The 18,885-nt window shown below is 54.8% G+C and overlaps 1 protein-coding gene across 7 annotated transcripts in view; it reads right to left on the bottom strand.

Moving 5' to 3' along the window:
• The window catches only part of KCNQ1 (potassium voltage-gated channel subfamily Q member 1), a 320,726-nt gene that overhangs the window by 203,999 nt on the left and 97,842 nt on the right, over window positions 1-18,885 (bottom strand). For all 7 annotated transcript variants that reach the window (XM_064491998.1, XM_064491999.1, XM_064492000.1 and 4 more), the window contains exons 9-10: window positions 17,069-17,191; window positions 15,997-16,141 (exon numbers count right to left, since the gene is read on the bottom strand). In XM_064491998.1, the coding sequence (XP_064348068.1) occupies window positions 15,997-16,141; window positions 17,069-17,191 (268 nt within the window). The remainder of the gene's footprint in view (window positions 1-15,996; window positions 16,142-17,068; window positions 17,192-18,885) is intronic.

Here is an 18,885-nt window from a genome sequence, read left to right as displayed (position 1 = left end):
GGGGTGCACAATGACACGCTCACTTTGGAAAGCAGTTTGCTAGTTTCCAAAAAAAAAAAAAATTAAACATGGCTCTAATTTGACTCACGCTTCTCTCCTATATGCTTACCCCAAAGAAAGGAAATCATATGTCCACCCCTAAGTTGTCCATGAGCATTCACAGACGCAGTATTCCCAACACTCACGCGGTGGAAGCAGCCTAAGTGCCTGTTAACTGGAGTGTGGGTGAGTGAAACGTGGGATATCCAAATGATGGAATATTGTTCAGCTACAGAAAGAAATGAAGGACTTCTACACACTACACCATGGGTGAGTCTTGAAAACATTATGCTAAGTGAAGGAAGCCAGCCACAAAGGACCGTGTATCGTACGATTTCGCTTTTATGAAGTGTCCAGGATGGGCAAATCCATTGAGACAGAAAGCAGATTAGATGTTGCCTAGGGCTTAAGACGAGGGAATGGGGCATTGGGAGGTGATGCTGAAAGGGTACTGGGCTTCTTCTGGGGGTGATGAGGCTGCCCAGAAATGGACTGTGGCAATGGTGGCACAACTCTGGGAGCATACTACAAACGACGGAATTGTACATTTAAAAGGGATGAACTGTATAGTACAAGGATTATGTAGAAATAAAGCTGTCATCAGAAAAAGTACTGGAGAAAATATTCCAGGTCTAGGGTTAGCAAAGAGTTCTTAGACCTAACGTTGAAAGTACAGTCCATAAAAAGGACAAACTGGACTTCATCAAAATGAAAAGGAGCCTGTTAAGAGGGTGGAAAGGAAAGCTGTGGACTGGCCGAGGACGTCTGCAAGGCGCACGTCTGTCTTAGGACTGGTATCTAGAACGTGGAGAGACGTCTCAAAACTCCACGCTCAGAACACAAGCCAGTTAGGAGATGGGCGAATGATACGAATAAAGGTCTCACCGAATAGGTTATACAAACGGCAGACAAGCACATGGAAAGATGTTCGGTGTCACTAGCCATTGGGAAAATGCAAATCAAAACCACAACGAGGTCCTGCTACATACCAACGCAAAAGGTCAAATGAAAACCAGTGTCAACAGCAGGTGCTGGCAAGGACACCGAGAAACCGGATGGCTCATGCACCGCTGGAGGGGACATAAAATGGCAGAGCCACTTGGGGACAGTTTTGCTGCTTCTCAAGTAAACTGAATCTGCATCTGCCAGACAACTGAGCAGTCACACTCTGGGGCTTTGTCCGCGGGAAATGAAAACGTTCCTTCACACAAGAGCCTGTGCATGGAGGTTGAGAGCAGCTTTCTCTGTGTATTAGTCTTCTGTTGCTGCTGTAACAGGGCAGCCAGACAACGGCTTAAAGCAACACCAGTTTCCTCCCTCACAGTTCTTGAGGCCGGAAGTCTGACGTTAACCTAATGGGACTGAAGATCGCCAGCAGGTGATTCCTTGTGGAGGTCCCAGGGAGCACCCGCTTCCTTGCCTTTTCTGCTGGGAGCCACCTGCATTCCTCAGTGGTGGCCCCCTCCCCACCACACACTGCATTTCCTCCCCTGCTTCCAGTGTCGTGTCACTGTCCTCTTCTACGGTCCCATCTCCCCCTGCCTCCTTGGGAGGAAGGACACTTATGATGGCGTCGGGACCACCCAGATAACCCAGGGTCGCCTCTCCTTAGCTTAAGCACATCGGCAGCATCTCCTTTGCCATATAAGATGACAGTCACGGGTTCTAGAAACTGGAATTGCATATTTCAGGGGCCATTATTCAGCCCACCACCACCTGTCATTGCCCCAGACCAGAAACAACCCAGATGTCCTTCTGTGAGTGACTGGCTAGACACCTGTGGCCCATCAGAGCCACGGGGTTCTACTCCGCAGTCTATAGTAAAGGAACTGTTGATGCACAAAGCAAGCTGAGTGAGTGCTATGCGGATTACGTCAAGGCAGAGGAGCCCGTCTCACGTGTCACAGAAGCAAACACGTGGAAGAGAAGCAGGCTCTTCCTTCCAGTAGGATGCTGAGGTGCTTTCTCCTGGAATGCCGTTCTGGTTGGACAGTGTTTTTCCCCAGCACTTTGGTGGAAGGGGTGGTGGAGCTGGCACATCAGCATTTTGCAATCACCATAACAGAGCTGGTGCCAGAAAGCCTCTGAGTCTGGGAGGCGTTTTTTGATAAGGAGCAGGATTATTTGCATTGCGCATTGCCTCAGAGTATCTCCCCCAGACTGTTTATTGGTTACATGGCAAAGTAGTGTAAACGTTCACAGGAACAACTGGACAGTGTTTCAACCGGGCGATTAAAGTACCACCATCAGTTAGAGGGAGATGCCATCGTGTGCCTTGGGGACGAGGCACCGCGTCACCTGTGGAGTACTGGAGATGGGGATGCGTCACCTGGATCTAACCGCAAGGAAACGTCAGGCAACCCCCCAAGAAGCGGCGAGACTCTGCCCTTCAAAAGTGGCGATGGCATAAAAGACAAACTGGAAGTTCTCCAGGTTAAAGGAGGCTGAAGAGACGCCGCCCCAGCCTGGACCCTGCGCTGGCAGGAGAACACGCCGCGAAGGACACGGCCACGTCACCTGGGAGGCTGGGACACGGCGGAAGGCTGCATCGTGCTTAAGCGTGGGGTTCGATCCTCGTGCTCCAGGTTTAAAGGAGGACGTTTTACAGTGTTTGGGGCAAAGGGCTGCAGAGCATGCCGCGGGACTCACATATGGTTCAGAAAAAAGCGTCACGTGAACACACACACAGAAGGGGGTGCAAAGGGTCAAATAAATGGGGCAAGGTGTCAGCAACCAGTGGCCGGGATCTTAGCGGAGGGTGTATGAGTGTTTTGTATCTCGTCCTTATTCTCTCAGCTTTTCTGTAATTAAGGATTATTACCAAAGAAACAGTTGGAAACTGCCCCTAAAACTCTGAGGTATCTCGGTGCTTCTCAGTGGGGGCACAGCCACAGCGCGTACGTGCCGCTAAACCGCCTACGACGCACACGAGGCCCTCAGCGAAGACGCTCCGCCCCAAGCATCGGCGGTGCTGCGCGGGGGGGGGGCCCTGCCCCCTGGCTCTGCGGCGACGGCGGTGGGGGCGCGGGGCGGGGAGGGCAGGCGGGACGGGCAGGCTGGGATGTGCTTGAGGACGCCCCCCGCAGCGCCCAGAATTCACATGCTGAAGCTCCAAACTCCAGGGGCCCAGAGTGTGACCGTGTTTGGAGCCGGCGCCTACAGAGGTGATCCCGCGGCACGAGGCTCTCAGGTGGGCCATAACCCAGTCTGACTGGCGTCCTTATGAGGAGACGAAGTTCGGACATACAGACAAGCAGGCGCACACATGCAGGGGGAAGACCCCACGAGTGCCCGGCGAGTGGGTGGCCGAGCACACGCCAGGGACGGAGGCGTCGGGGGACACCGCCCCGCCAACGCCTTGCCCTCAACGTCCCAGCCTCCAGAACCACCAGATCAGCTCCTGCTGCTCGGGCCACGCAGCCCAGCTCTTCGCTCCGGCAGCCCCAGCGAACTGTTTCACCCCGGAAATTACCACCAAACAAGAGGACGGGGGCCCTGCCTCGTCCACGGGGCGCCTCCCAAGGCCCCCAGGGGATGCCTGAGACCATGCAAAGTGCCAAACGCTTCTCCCCTATGCACGTGTCTAAAGTTTATATTCTAATTTATATTTAAATTATACCGTAATTTAGATAAAGCTGAATGTGTAAGTTAGGCATAGTAGGAAATGGACAATAACAACATGGAACAATATACTGTAAAAAAAAATGTTACGTGAATGTGCTCTCGCTCAAAATATTTTGTTGTACAAACTGAACGCCTTTTCCCTCTTGAGCACGTGTCGGGGCCATGGCCGGCACACCTGCAGCCGGCGCGGTAACCGCAGGGCCAGCACGACGTTCTCTTTCTCCACAGTCTCACGACAGGAGGGGCATTCTTCCTGCTGTGCTCCGCAGCTGCAGCATACGGCGCTCTCCTTTCCTTGACACGTCGAGAACTCTTGCCTCTTCACTTGAAGGAAGCACTTAACAGCTTCCCTCTGGCAGATTGCAACGGCCAGCATCACTGCTCTGGCTCTCTGGGGCCCCTGAATATAAGCACCTCAATACACGACCTTCGATCTGACAACCCCCACAGCTACTAAGTCACCGACAGGCGGGACGCATTGGCAAAGGGATGACTCACGCGTGGGGGACAGGACGGGACAGCACAGGGCTTCGCCACATCACGCAGACCGGCATGCGATTTGAAGCTTACGGGTTGTTTATTTCTGGACATGTTTGGCCCACGGTTGGCTGCAGGTAACTGGAAACCGTGGAAAGAGGAGCCACAGGTGAGAGGGGACTGTGGTGCCTGTCTGTCGGGAAGTAGGGCTCAAGGGAGGTTTTAGAAAACTGGCCAAAACCTGAAGCAAGACGAGTCCTCGGCAACAGAGGGCATCTTGGCGCGTGGACACCCTGGGGAATGCAGGAGAGATCTGAGTTCCAGAATGAACTGCTCCCGAACCTCTGGAGGGAGGAAGGGGAAAGGCAAGATGCAGAGAAGCACATGTGCTGAGATCCCATGTGCTGGAGATGAATGATGAACCCCCACGGGATTGTGTGTACCTGGTCATCGTCTGCTGGGAGCACTGGGAAGAACTCAAGGGTAACTCCTGGATTGGTAACGTAGGTCACAGAAGTGATGGAATCAAGCAAATGTGAAAAAAAAAAAAAAAGGACTGCACAAAAACATACGCATCACACACATCTATAGAGTTATATGTGTATTGTAAGGTAATAACATTTTAAGAAAGATCAGCCCCAAGGTTTGTGGCCTGGGGAGCTGGTGGAGTGGGGGCTGTTTGGCAGAGGAGGGCAAAGAGGATCAGCGCAGAAGCCAGAGACACCAGGGTGCTGGCAGCAGACAGGCTCTGGGTGAGCACTGGCACACGTTAACTGACCCGGTCGACACAGCGATGCTGGGAGCGGCCCTGTTAGACTCCTGATGTGGGGACAGAGCTGGGGCACAGAGAAGGCAGTAGTTTGTCTAGCATCACCAGGGAGAAAGAGGCAGAGCCGGGCTCCAACCCCAGGGAGGGTGGCCGTCAGGCTGTGCTCCCGGCCACTCCAAGGATCTGCCACTCAACTTCTAAAAACATAATTGCAAAGGAAGGATTTAATTTTCCTGTTTCAGAATCTGGCAGATGTGTTACATTAGGAAGGACTAACAGCAGGAAGGCTGGGGCAGATCGAGTGACGCAGTGCCAAGGAGGTATGCACGCGCGTATGCATGCACACACGTGTGGACGCATAACCCCCCCCCCACATACATTTCACCTGGGTGTACAAGTAAAAGTCTGTGTCCTACAAATGGAAAATTTATCTCCTTAACTCAGGTCCATGGAACATTTACAAAAGCAATGATTTTATTTTTGTACTTGGACACAAAAAACTTCATCAAAAAAAGTAGAGAGTTCACAGGCCACACCCTCTTGTTGTAAGTCTGTTAACTTAGTAATCAATAACAGTGATAAAAATGTACTACTTAAAAATTAAGGAAACATTTCTTAAAAGAACTCTAGATTAAAAGGAAAATCAAAACCCAAAACAAAAACTACCAAGAAAGCAATGGAAAGGAACATGTTTCATTGTAAGATCTACGTGTCGTGGCTAATGCTGCAATCAGAGGAAAATTTATAACCTTTAACATGCTTTTTAGAAGAAAGGCTTTAAATAATCATACTATTACTTTTCATGAAGTTAAAACTTAATCAAGTTAACCAGGAAGAGGGAATGAACAGATACAAAAGCCCAAGTTGGCGAAACAGAAAACAAAAACAGCGAAAAGGTAGTTCCCTGATGAGATAAGAAAAGTGTAATAAATAAAATAGTAGCTCTGTCAGGAACATGATTAGGACAAAGAGGGTGAAAGGGTAAGCGCTCAGGTAAGGGGGAAGAGGTGAGAGACACAGAAGACACCGGGTCACTAAAAGGGAAAATTCATTGCTACCGAGCGACCACATAGATGAACCCCTTGAGGAGTTAAGTAGCAGTGAGTAAATTACCCAGAAGACACAGCACGTGTATTTAGAACAAAGAACTATAAATCGGACTAAGAGGAGGCTGACGGTCTCCTTTAAGCAACATACCAGGCCCAGGTGGGTCTACAACTCAGCTGCAATACTTCATCTTGGAAGAGAAGATACTTGCGGTGCTCTTCAGACCCTCCCGGGACACAGCAAAGGGCGGGCTCTCTTTTGCAAGGCACCGTGTCTGCACACAGAGGTGCGCGGAGCCCCTCCTCCTCGGCAGCCGAGGCCCTGTGACCTCTGGGGTCAGATATCAGGGGCGTCTTCCGCCGGCACTGAGCACAGCATCCCAGGTTTAACGGCTGTTTGAGGGGTGCCCAACACGTTCTTTGAGCAGACCTCCACTGATGGGTATGTCCGCGGTCTGCTGTCCTTTGCTATTTCACAGCGGCAGAACTCAGTATCCTCGCAAGGGATCCCTTTGCAGATGTGCAACGTCAGTGCAGAATGTGTTTCTGGAAGGGTCAAAGGGCATATGCATCTTTCATTGCCACTGAGGTTGTATCAACTTCTTCTCCCAACATCAGTGACTGAGGTTGAGAGTTTCCCTGTACACTCGCCCACACAGTGTTATCAAACTCTTTAATAGTCAGGTAAGTTCAAAAATCCCATTGCTTTGGTTTGCATTTATTTTAACCATAATCGAGGTTCTAAGCATCTTTTGACCCTTAAGAATCACTGGTATTTCCATTTCTGAGAACTGTTTCTGTATCTTTTATCCTTTTGTCTTCATGATTCAAAAGAGCTTTGTAATATATTGATGAAATTAGCCCCACATCTGTGATATGAGTGGCCACTGCTTTCCCCAGGGTATCTTTGAAAAATTATTTTTGGTATTTTTTTGTTGTGAGAAATATTTTTATGTTACATATTTTCCCATTAAGGCATAACGGACGTATGGCCAACTGCATGTTTGATGCATATGATTTAACGTGTGCTGAACGTGGCCATCACCCCCCAAAGGTTCCTTGTCCCCACCTGTACCCCTCCTCCCAGCACTGTCCCTGTGCCCCCCACCCTTGTCCCAAGTTAACCACTGATCTTCTTGTTACTCTAGATTTGTCTGCATTTTCTCAGGTTTCATGTGCTCTTTTCCTGTCTGGCTTCTTTCCCTCATCAGCATCATTGTGAGGTTCATCTGGGCTGTTAACGCCTCACTTCTGAGTGATGCCCATTGCATGGACTTAAAAAAATATGCAAATACTGATGGGCATTGGGGTTGTGTCCAGTCTTCATAAAACTGCTGTGAACACGCCCCGTTCGTGGGTTGGCACATGCGTCTGCTCTTATTTCTCCTGGACAAACACCTAGGCACAGAACGACTGTATCATAGGGCAAGTATGTATTTAACATTTTGGGAAACTGCCAAATGGTTTTCCAAAGCAATTTCTCATTCCTGCCAGAGCATGAGAGTTCCAGTTTCTCCACCAGCCCTCGGTGTGGCCAGTCTTCTTAATTTCAGCCTGTATATTAACTGTGTGGCAGCATCTCACCGTGGTTTTAGTTGGCATTTCCCTAAAACCTCATGATGCTGAGTATCTTTTTATTGCTTGCCTGTGTATCTTCTTAGATGAAGTGTCTGTTCGAACCTTTTGCCCTTTTTTCTTTCTTTTCTTGTTGCTCAGTCGTTAAATGTCCCTCATATATTCTGGATACAAGTCCTTTGTCAGCTGTGTGGTTTGAAAACATTTTCTCCCAATCTCTGGTTTGTCTTTTCATTCTCTTAATAGTGTCTCTCAAAGTGAAGGTTGTGATCTTGGTAAGTTCAGTCAGGTTGTTCTGATTGTGGCTTTTCCTTCTGGTGTCATGTCTAAAATCTTTTGCTCAGATCACAAAGATGTTTTCCACTGTGTTTTCTTCTAAAAGTTTCAGGCTTTACATTGAAGTCTATGGTAAATTCTGAGTTAATTTTTGTCTGTGATGTGAGAGGTAGATTGAAGTTGGTTTTTTGGCATGTGGATGTCCAGTTGTTCCAACACTTTGTTCAAAGACTATCATTTCTCCACCAAATTGGCTTTGCACCTTTGTCAAAAGTCAGCTGCCCATAAATGTATAGGCTTATCTGCACTCTCTACACTGTTCTGTTGATCTGTTTGCTCACCTTGATGCTAATGCCACACTGCTGGTGTTTTTCTTCCAACTTTGTTCATTTTCAAAGTTGTTTCGGTGTTCTAGGTCATATGCATGTCCATGTGAATTTCAGAACCAGCTTGTTAATTTCTACAAAACGCCTGCCGGGATTTTGCCTGGCAGCACATTGAGTGTAGAGCTCAATATTGAAGCTTGTGATTCATGGACATGGTACACCTCTGCAATTATTTGGATATTCTTTAATTCCTCTCAGCAGTGTGAGATGAACAGCTCTCACATCTTTTGTCGTATTAACCTCTAAGTAGTTCATATTTTTATACGACTCTATCTTTAAAAGTTCAATTTCAGAGTATTTCCTGCTTGAGGACAGAAATAGAGTTGATTTCTGCCTATCAGTCTTCTATCTGCCACAAAGCTAAATTCACACACTAGTTCTAGTAGTCTTCTTCTGCATTCACCAGACTTTCTACATAGATAACCATGTCATCTGCAAATAAAGACAGTTTTACTTCTTTTCCAAACTGGCTGTCTAAAGTTTCTTTTTCTTGCCTTATTCCACTGGCTAGCACCTTCAGTTTAGTGTTAGCTAGAAATGACGAGAGCAGATTCTTGTTGTGTTCCTGACCGTAGGGGGAAGCAGTCTTTTTTCATTAATATGTTATAGCTGTAAATTTTTGCTGATAATCTTGATCAGGTTGAGGAAGCTCCTTTTAACTTTCCATTTGCTGAGAACCTTTGTTTAAAAATGGCTGTTGGATTTTGTCAAATTCTTTTCCTGCATCTATTAAGATGATCATATGGTTTTTTTCATTTGTCAATATGGCTAACTGACTGATTTTCTAAAATATCAAAATAGCTTTGCATTCCTGAGCCCTAGCTGGTCATGATGTGTGATCCTTTTAATGTATTACTGGATTTGATTTGCTAAACTTTGGCTTAGAATATTTTTGCATGTATGTTCATCAGGGATTCTTACCTGTAGCTTTCTTTTCTTATAATATCTTTGGCTGGTTTTCAGATCAGGACAATGCTGGCCTCACAATGCATTTGGAAGTATTCCCTCCTTTTCAATTTTCTAGAGAACAGTGTCTAAAATTGATTTTATTCTTTCTTAAGTGTTTGGGAGGATTCCCCAGGAAAGCCATGTGATCCAGCAGTGCTGTCTGGGGGAATGTTCTGAACTATAACTTTGATTTTATTAGCAAATAGAGACCTATTCAGGTTATCTATTTCTTGAGTAGTTTACACCTTTCAAGAAATTTGCCCATTTCATCTAAACTGCTGAATTTAAAGAACTGTAGGCAGTATTCCCTTATGACCCTTTTCACATCTGTAGACTCTGCACCACCATAGCTCTCATTTCTCATAATCCACGCCTCCTTTTTCTCCTGACGTGTCTGGGCAGAGGGTTACCAGTTGTGCTGACCGTCTTTAAAACAAACAAACAGCGTTCGGTTTCATTATTTTGTTTCTGTGTGTTCTATTTCATTTGTTTCCCCTCTGATCTTTATTGCTGCCCTGTTTCTACTTATCTGTGATCATTTCTGGGGGTGAAGCTGAGGCTGACTGAGACCACGTCTTGCGCCCGCGCTGGGACACCGCACGGCCCCTGAGTGCTGCCCGCAGCAGAGACTACACATTTTGATATGCTGTGTTTTCATTTTCATTCGGTTCAAAACACTTTTGAGTTTTCATCTGGAATTCTTCTCTGACACTGTGCTGTTTTGAAACATGTTACTTGGGTTCCAAATAGTTGAGGATTTTCCAGAGATTTTTTTCTTATTGATTTTCAGTTTAATTCCACTGTGGTCAGACGACATTCTTTATCTATCACTTGAGTCATTTTACATTTATTGGATTTGCCTTATGGTTCAGAACATGGTCTGTCTTGGTCCATGTCCCATGCACACTTGAAAATGGCATGTTCTCTGCTGCTGTTGGGAGGAGAGGTCTCTAGGTGTTAACTAGGTCGGCTTGGCTGGAGGTGCCGTTCAGGGTTGTGCCCTTCCTGCTTTCTGTCTACTTGTTCTATCCGCTTTTGAGACAGCTTTATTAAAATCACCACCTCTAATTGTGGGTTTCTTTCTCCTTTTGTATTATTCATTATTTTTTCCTTTTTGCTGATGGGCCTTGAAGTCATATTTAGATACACAATTCATGGCTCAATAATCCTTCAAATACTTTATATGCTATGGGATCTGATGAGGAGTGTTTCTGTTATTATTTTTCTAAATATTCTCTAATTTGGGATTTTATTTCCTCTTTGACAGAGAAAGAGCTTAAAAACCAGGAACACCACCAATCAAAACAGCAAAACGCTGAATCTAGTTCTAACAAAATCAGAAACGTGTCAGGGGACCCTTGCCCACTGTCTTTCCAAACTAGCGCAGGAAGTCAGGAGCCCGGACACACTGGCATAAACGTCTGACTGGACACAGCAAGAAATCAATACAAGAACTTCAGATGGTACGTGGGAACAATCATGTCCTGACAGGGATGCAAGCGGGAAGAAGCCTGCACGGCTGAGGTGGAAGCAGGTGTCAGAACTGCAGAGGCGGGGCGGCGTGTCGAGGACCCGGCAGCGGCTGTCCTGGGCGGCTGGACGACAGGTGGCTGCTCCTCCTCACCACTCGGGTCTGTGGTTTCATACGCTCTGTGATGAGCATGTGCCACTTTTTAAATCAGAAAACAAATCCGAAATTTGAGAGCGGAGCTCTTTCTGTGGGATGACCTTCAGGCGGACGCGTCTGGGAGGAAGAGCTTGGCTGTGGGTGCAGAAGGGGGCTTCGTGGGCAGAGGTGGCCGGGCCAGGTGATCGCAAGGCTCCCAGAGGCATCTGGGCTGTGTCCCAGAGGGGACAGGAATCCTGGAGGGTCTGAGGCAGGTGCATGTGCCAACCTGTCCCCTGGCCACACAGCAGACGGGAGGGGAGCACAGTGAGCCTGATCCGGCGCCATCACCCACAGCGAAGGCCCAAAAGAGACAGAAGCCACGGGGGCCGAGGGGACAGGAGGGAGCAGCTCGGGCGAGGGCCGACGGGACGGTTCTGACCCAGGAGTTCAGAGCATGCCCATGGAGCCCTGGCAGCCTCTTTCCCTGCCCCGCTGTGCCCCAACACCACTCAGAGAATCACGGGCCCTCAGCCTGCAAGACCCTGTGGGCCCACTTCCCCAGGACCCTGAGGCTGGCAGGAGTGACATGGGATGACTGGATGGTCACCAGAATTTATCATCAAAAGTCCTCTCCAGAGCTGGGGTGACATCACACCCCAGACCAGGACAGAGGAGCAGATGCCAGGAGGGTGCCTGGGACCCTGTTCTTGTTCTGAACAAGGAAACGCTGACCCAGGTGAGACCAAGGTGGGACGCTGACCAGGATGTCACAGAGGCAGGATGTCCCCTGCGGGCTGCACTAGTGCACGGGCCACATGCTTCAGGGTAACCTGGGGCTTGTTACAGACGCACACCCCTGGGCCTCCCCACAGCCACTGTGACTCAGAACCTAAGGGGTGGTCCTCTGAGTTAGCAGTAAAATCTCCAGGTGATTCGAGGGGCACCCAGGGATGTTCCAACCTGGAGTATCACAGTCCCCTGCCCATGGGGAGCTCCCAGCCTCTTGTGTTGGGAACAGATCATCTTTCGCAAGAGGAGGACCTCTGTGTCCGGCAATCAGCAGGCCTGATGCCATAGAAAGCCTCTGTCTGTGCAGGAACAGGGCTCACCTGGTGGGGCAGGGGTGTCCCTGTGGCCCAGAGGGAAGCAGGTGCAGCGGAGCAGGCGCGTGCTGGCTTTGACACGCAGGCTGTCCCGGGCTGCCCACCCGGGGGACACAAGTGGACTTACTGCCCCTGGAGAGGAGGAGCCTGCACGAAGCTGAGACCCCACATATCAGCCTGGGCCCCTCGAAAAGCTCAGCCAAGAGTGAGAGGGTGGACTCAAACCACAGAGCAGAGCAAAACAAAACCAGCCAACCAAACCCACGTGCTGGCAAAAGGGGGAGAAAAACAGATTCACCTGCCTTGGCCCGTGTTCTCGGAACGTGAGTCACAAGTCTCCTCTCGGGGCGCGTGGCTCAGGGCTGCCCTTGTGAGAGGCTCGGTGCGTATTTACGTGACACGGGTCGTCTAGACAATCGCACATCCACACACCAGCACCGCAAGTGCCCCGGGGTGGCTCCCGGGCGCCTGGGCCAGCAGAGGGAGACCTCGCCGGGGCAGCGTCCCTCAGGCAGCGCGCACGGGCCCCCGCGGATGGGGGACCTCCACCAATCACGACCTAAGCTGCAGACCCACGAGGAAGCAAGGCACCACGAGTGAGTGTCAGAGAAGCCACGGCGAACGGAATCAGAGTCTCCGACAGCTGTGGGTGACGGGGTCACGGGACGGAGCTGCTGAAACAAGTGGGTTCAAGGGGCTGAAGGATCCGAAGCTGTGACGCGAACCAGGAGGAACATACGTGGTGCTAAGGGCAAGCAGACCCGCCCCACGTGCGGACAGACGGAAACAAAAACATGCGTGGTGACGGAAACGGATCTCAATGGTGGCACGCGTGGCGAGTCTGTAACCAGACAGCCGTGAGCGAGGAAGCAGCGCCCGGGGCGAGACGGGAGCCCGGAGGCAGCCAGGGAGGTCAGAGCGAGGTCAGGTGGGAGTTTTGGGGAGATGAGAGCATCTGGGGGAGACGACAATGCACGACGTGGGGCTGACTTTCCGCTCGATGGAAGACACACCCTCAGATGCGGGAGTCACGACAACTTGCTAGCAGAACAAATACAGATAACCCACCAGCTGATTCACTCGGTGAAACTCCAGGACGCCAAAGCCACGAGAAGGTACGGGGAGTCACCAGACCGGAAGGGAGGGTCGCCCACAAAGGACTGTCGAGGACTGGACAACGCGCGCGGGCGGGCGGGGGCCGGCGGCCAGCCTGCGGGGCGTTGGGAACGCGCAGCTTAGCCTGCAGCTGAACCGTCATCCAGGAGCAACATCTCAGACAACACCCGGGCTGGTCGCCACCCGACTGCCACTGAAGGAAGCACGGGCTTCGGGAGGAAGGAAGTTAAAGCCAAACCGAGAGGCGAAAACTGGCAAATCGTGGGTAAATCCAAGCAGGTCTCCAGGGCCAGTGGCAGGCCCTACAGCAGAGGAGCGTGACGGAGGCCAGACCCACAGCCCGCAGCGAGGCCCGGGGACGGGGGAGGCGGCGCGACGAGGGCCCGCGGCCCGGGCGCAGCGCCCAGGGACACAGTCCCGCCGCCGCCAGCGGAAACGCAGCGCCGGCACCCGCAGCCCCCAGACCCGCGGGTGGGGCAGAGGGGGGGCTCGGCGCTCGGGCCCAGCGCGGGGCGCGGGGGACCACGCGGCCAGCCTGCGCGTCGCGGCTGCTTCGCGCCACCCGCGTCCCGCTAGCGCGCCGGCACGAGCCCGAGCCCGCTGCAGCCCGGGCCCGCAAGCGCTCGACACGGGTCCTGCCTGCTGTGCGGCACGTGGCTTGGGGCGTGCCATCCTCTGAAGCTTTTGTCTGAAATGTTTTGTGATGAAAGTGAACAGCCTCTCTTCACCCAGTGGCCTGACTATGCCCAACTTGGCACAGCCCTAGGCCCTGGAGCCAGAGCCCTGAGTCTGCAGACCTGCCCGCCGCTCTCTGGCCCCTCTCCTCCCACCTCCTCGCCCCTCAGTCCCACGCAGGCCCGAGACCGGCCCGCCGCCGTGTCCTGCCCGCTCCTCCATCCGCGCCACCTCTGGGACCAGGCAGAGTGCAGAGCTGCTCCGTGGCCTTCTGCTGCCTGGCCCACCCGACACCTGCAGGCCCTGGGTCACTACTCCCATCCGAGGCCTCCGTCTTCTGAAGGACAGTGATCAAAACAGCAAGAGCGCATGCGGGAGCCCACGCTCCTCACCTTACAAGTGGGGAAACCACGTGATACTCCCAGGTCACTCGGCGAGTATGTGCAGACATGGAGAGGTCTGTTCCCCGCAGCACCTCCATCCAAGCTGCTCCTGCCATTTGCCAGGTGCTTCCTCGCCATCCCCAGCCAGCTCTGCTCAATGCTGGTGTCACCTTCTCTGAGAAGCCTTCCCAGGTCCAACCAACCCAAGCCAGGTGTTTGTCCCCCAGAAACCCACACATTCTGCCCCTTGCTGTCACCCACCGTCCTCCCTGGGTGGTGAGGAGCGCTCCCTATGCCCCGGGGGCCTCACCTGGGCCCAGCGTGGAGCAGGCCCCTGACCACGGCCCCTACTGAGCCAGTGCAGCGCGAGCAACTTGCGTGATGAGAACCTGGAAGTGGAGGGAAGCTACGGGGGCCGGGGGTCCTGCCGCCCACACCACCCGCCCCCGTGAGTGTGAGACCCGGCCTGACGCCGGCGAACCCAGCCGGGAACCAGCAAGCCTCTGGAGCCCACACAGGACGGTGAGCGTCTCTGCCTGGGACAGGCGCTGTGGGCGGGCAGGCGCTGGCAGGGGGACGGTCCTGCCCCACACACCCCGTCCGCACACCCACGCGGGGCTCGGGCTCCCGCCTGGGTCCGGCAGGGTGGTGGGACCCAGCGTGGCTGTTGGCACCCAGTGTGCGGGCGCTGGGGTCGTGGGCCCTTCCCGGTGTCGGCCCCCGCCCAGGGGTCAGCGCCCCTCTCTCACCCAGGGCTCCCGAGAGCCTCCGGGCGAGGAGGACTCGGGGGTTTCAGGTAACCCTGGGCGGGGGCCGCTCTGGGTCCCCAGGGCCACAGCTCAGGCTCAGCTCGGCGGCTCTGGGCTGGGCTGACTTATCGTATCGGCAGGAAAGGAAGCACTTCTCCGGGCAGGAGCCGCCCACAAAGGGCGCCCGCCGCTCTGCCCTGGGAGCTCGTTAACATTCCGCAGACATCGCTAAGTACTAAGTAACACACAACGGGCTGAATGGACGCATCGTTTGGGCTGCTCCGTATTCAGCCCGCAGCCACGTCGCTCCTCCCCGCGCCCAACCTACCCATCAGCATTTGCAGAAAGCCCCCATCTGCATCGCGACAATGGTCCTGCCCCAAATCTGGAGCCGTGGGCACAACTGTCCTTTGTGCCCACTCTGGCGGGCAGGTGGGGAGCGCGTCCCAGGGGCTCATCGGCGATGGGGACGGGCGGGCACCCCGATGCCACGCCCAGCGGGCTGGGTGCTCAGGCGCGGTCTTGCACACCCAGCTCCCAGGCGACATCCACAGCCAGCCTCAAGGGACGCTTTCTGCCCTCCTGCCAGCACTGACCAGACGCGGGAGGGTGCATCAAACCTGGCACCAGGCGGACCAGGCGCCGGCGCTGTGAGCACGTAGGGTCAGGAACAACACGAGCTCATCGCCCTCTGCCGTGCCTGAGACAGGGACGCCGTCCTTACAGCCACCAGCAGGCTGGGATGCTCTAGTGGATGCCGGAACATTCTGGGAGGTTCCGGGAAGAAGTCCAAGAGGGGAGGGAGGGACGGACACAAACACTAGAACAACGCACGGAGCAAGGAGGAAGGGGACAGCTGCGGGCACACAGGGCTGGCTCGGCACTCAGGACCCCCACCCCCACTCCACCTGGAGTGGGGGTCAGCATGTGTGCAGGCCACCTCCTCTCTGCCAGACTGGGGGTGCCAGCCGCATAGCTGGACCGAGGCAGGGCCTGGCTCCCAGAAGCCCAGAGCCCAGAAGAGAACAGAGAAGACTTCTCCGGGTGACACCAGGTTCGCCGGAGCAAACGCAAGGACACCTGATGCCCACAGGATCAGAGCATGTGGTCCAGGGAGGACTGGGCGTCCACACACCCCAGAGGTCCTGCCGGCCCTGGTGGATCAGAACTGAGCATCCAGACCCTGTGCCCACCCCTTTGTCCTGTGTGACAGTTTCTCACCAGAATTGTCACAGCCGTCCACCGAGAAGTGGTCAGGCCTCCGCTCCTCTGCTGCGAGGTCGCAGGTGATGTGGGGGACCACTGGCATCTTTTCTCCGGGGCTCACCCCATTGTCCTTGTCCAGTTTGAACTTTTTTTTCTTTACCTAAAACAGCAGACAGTAAGTGGTCAGTCCCTGGGCACCCTCCGCCAGGACTCCTGCTGGCCCAGAGCACCTGCACCAGCAGGCTGGGGGCACCTGCCAGGGACCCAGGGCCAGGGCCAGCCCCTCACACACAGACAGGGCGGGCTCAGCGTGTGACACTGACAGCGGTCCCGGGGAGGGTGCAGGTAGACAGAAAATTAGCAAACAGATAAATGCAGAGGAACACATCAGAGCAGGTGGTGACAGGGGCTGTGGCCTGCAAGGGCGTGAGAGCACAGGGCGGGGCACAGGCTGAGGGCCAGCCAAGGCTTCTTTGAGGGGGTGACCTAAAGGAAGTGGGGTAGTAGGCCATGCTGGAATCTGGGAGAATGTTCTGGGAGGTCAAACTGCAGGTGCCAAGGCTGCAGGGGCAGCCAGAAACTGAGAGCAGGACCTCTCCGAGGACGGTGTGGGCGTGAGCCAGGGAGAGTGCCGGCCCTCCCTTCGTTCCTGAGACCCTCGCCCAAGGCTGCCTGAACTCCCTCACGCTACGACCCACCCCAGACCCTCTTCTGAGCCAGGAGGCCATCTCCGTCCCCTGATGCCCACCACGCTCAGCACACAAAGCCCAACACCAAGGCCCTCTCAAGAGCCTCTCCCAGCAGCTCCCAGAACCCAGCCCGTCCTGTTCCTGGGGGATTCCTCTGACCTCCCACAGCCCTGGCCTTGGCGCGGCCGGTCCTACGTGCCCGCGGCCGTGGGACGCTGGGATGGCGGGAGCCCAGTGCGGGCTGTACCGCTCCAGTGCCCAGAGTGGTGCTGATACCCTGACGTGGGCTGCACTGGGTTGAAGCGCCAGGGTCGAACCCTGGCCGCGAGCTGTGGCCACCGTGGCCCCCCCGCTCGCTAACAAGTGCCCCAGCTGGGCGGCGGGCGGCGGCTGGTTACCATGACGGACTTCTTGGGCTTGGGGCTGGGAGAGAGCAGAGCGTGGCTCCGGGATGGCTTCCGGACGTAGATTTTCCAGGTGGAGGAGTCGGGGTTCTCGGCTGCGTAGCACCGCCATGCTGTCTGAAACCAGCAGAAGGGAGGGGCTGTCACCTGCTGAGCCACCGACAGGGCCTCACAGGGTGCTGCGGGCCCTTCCTGGCGGGACAACAGGGCATCCTGTCTGCCAGCCCTCTCCCTGATGCCCCCCAGGGCCTGTGCCTCTTCCCAGACGGCCTGGCTCAGCCCCTTCCTCGGCCGGGCAGCTCGCAGCCTCACACACGGTCACTCCTAGCTTGGACACCACAGAGGCCTGTGCCTGCAAAGACCAGCCCACCTGGTTCTGCCACCACCTGCCAGTGCCCCCTGGACCGGCCCCACGCCCGGCCCTAGAGCTGCAAAGGTGCCCAGTTGCCTGCCTCTCCACGGGGCGTGCAGAAAAGTAGGTGCACAGTGAGGGCAGGGGTGCGCCCAGAACCAGCAGCCAGGGTCCACCCACTGGGCACCGGGCCCCTGGGGCTGGCAGGAGGTAGACTCAATGTCCAGGAAGCAGAGCTCCTCCCAGAGGCCCGAGTGTGGGATCCAGGGACCCACAGTTTGGGGAGCCCCAGACGGGTGTGGGTGAAGGTCTTAAGGCTCCATTCTAGAGATGCCCATGGCACTCCCACGCAGGGAGTGGCCTGGAGGAGGGGAACCAGGGGAGCTGCGCCATGCCCAGGTGGGCAGAGGTGGGATGGGAGGCAGACCCCGAGCCCAGATGAGGACGCAACCCAAGGGCCTCGGCACCGCCGGCTGTGGGAGCCTGGGAGTGGGTGAGGCAGCAGGGTTCCCGGGGCCGTGACACCACCTGTGATGTGGGCCACACACTCCCCAGGACAGTCAGGGAAAGGCCACAGGCCCGGCCCCCTGAGCCCACGTGCCGCCGTCACCATCCCCAGCGGCCAGCGCGTCTCCTGCTCCCAAACGTGACGTGGCCTGGAGCTTCCCTGCTTCCTTCACAGCGCCCGCCCTCCGCCTGCTCTGGCTCCAGTCCTCTCCCGCCTCCGCCTCCTGGGGACACTGGTGCCAGGCTGTGGTTCCGACTCCGGATTCCCAGAGCAGCACACAAGATCCATGGGGAGTCAGTGCGCCCCTCCCGCGGGAGGCCCTCTGGTCTCACCAGGAGACTCAGCGGGAGGGGCACAGCCCATCAGCCTTACAGCCTGACTTCTACTTCCTTCCCACCCAGATGGGGGTCCCAAAAGGGCCTGAGGAACAGACCACCCCTGGGTCCCGAGGGGTCCACACTGTACCCGGCAGCTGCTCTGCTGAGCAGAGGGCCCCATGTCCGTGGCCAACACAGGATGACACCGCTGCTCCTGGCCCCCCATCCCTGCTTCTCAGCCCCGGCCAGGCCAGTGACCAAACCCTCAGCGATGATTCTCAAATGAATCTCGTGCCTACATCTTCATTTGCACTAAAAGGGTCGCCTGGTTCTCCAGTGAGTCCCAGAAGCTTGGGGTCCCAGAGCCAAGTGTCCAGGGCTTGGGGCCACCTGCCTCCTCACCTGCCTCTGACCCTTCCTTTCCCCAGCACTCTGTCTCTGCCTCCTCTGCCCCCCAACCTTGGAGCCTCTGGGACTGTCTTGTCCATCAGCCTGGTGGGGAGGAGGGTGGTCGACTAGCCTGGCTCCCCACCAGGCAGTGCACGGCGTCAGGGCAGACGCAGCCCCACCACCAAGGCCGGCACTCTGAGCCGTGGGCCTGTGAAGGGCAGCTGCCCGGCCTGCCAGAAACCCT

This window comes from Camelus dromedarius, chromosome 12 (assembly GCF_036321535.1).
Source record: "Camelus dromedarius isolate mCamDro1 chromosome 12, mCamDro1.pat, whole genome shotgun sequence".
In the NCBI taxonomy this organism is placed as follows: domain Eukaryota; kingdom Metazoa; phylum Chordata; class Mammalia; order Artiodactyla; family Camelidae; genus Camelus; species Camelus dromedarius.
The sequence above is the reverse complement of the archived record's forward strand: the minus strand, read 5'-3'. Positions and strand labels throughout refer to the sequence as shown.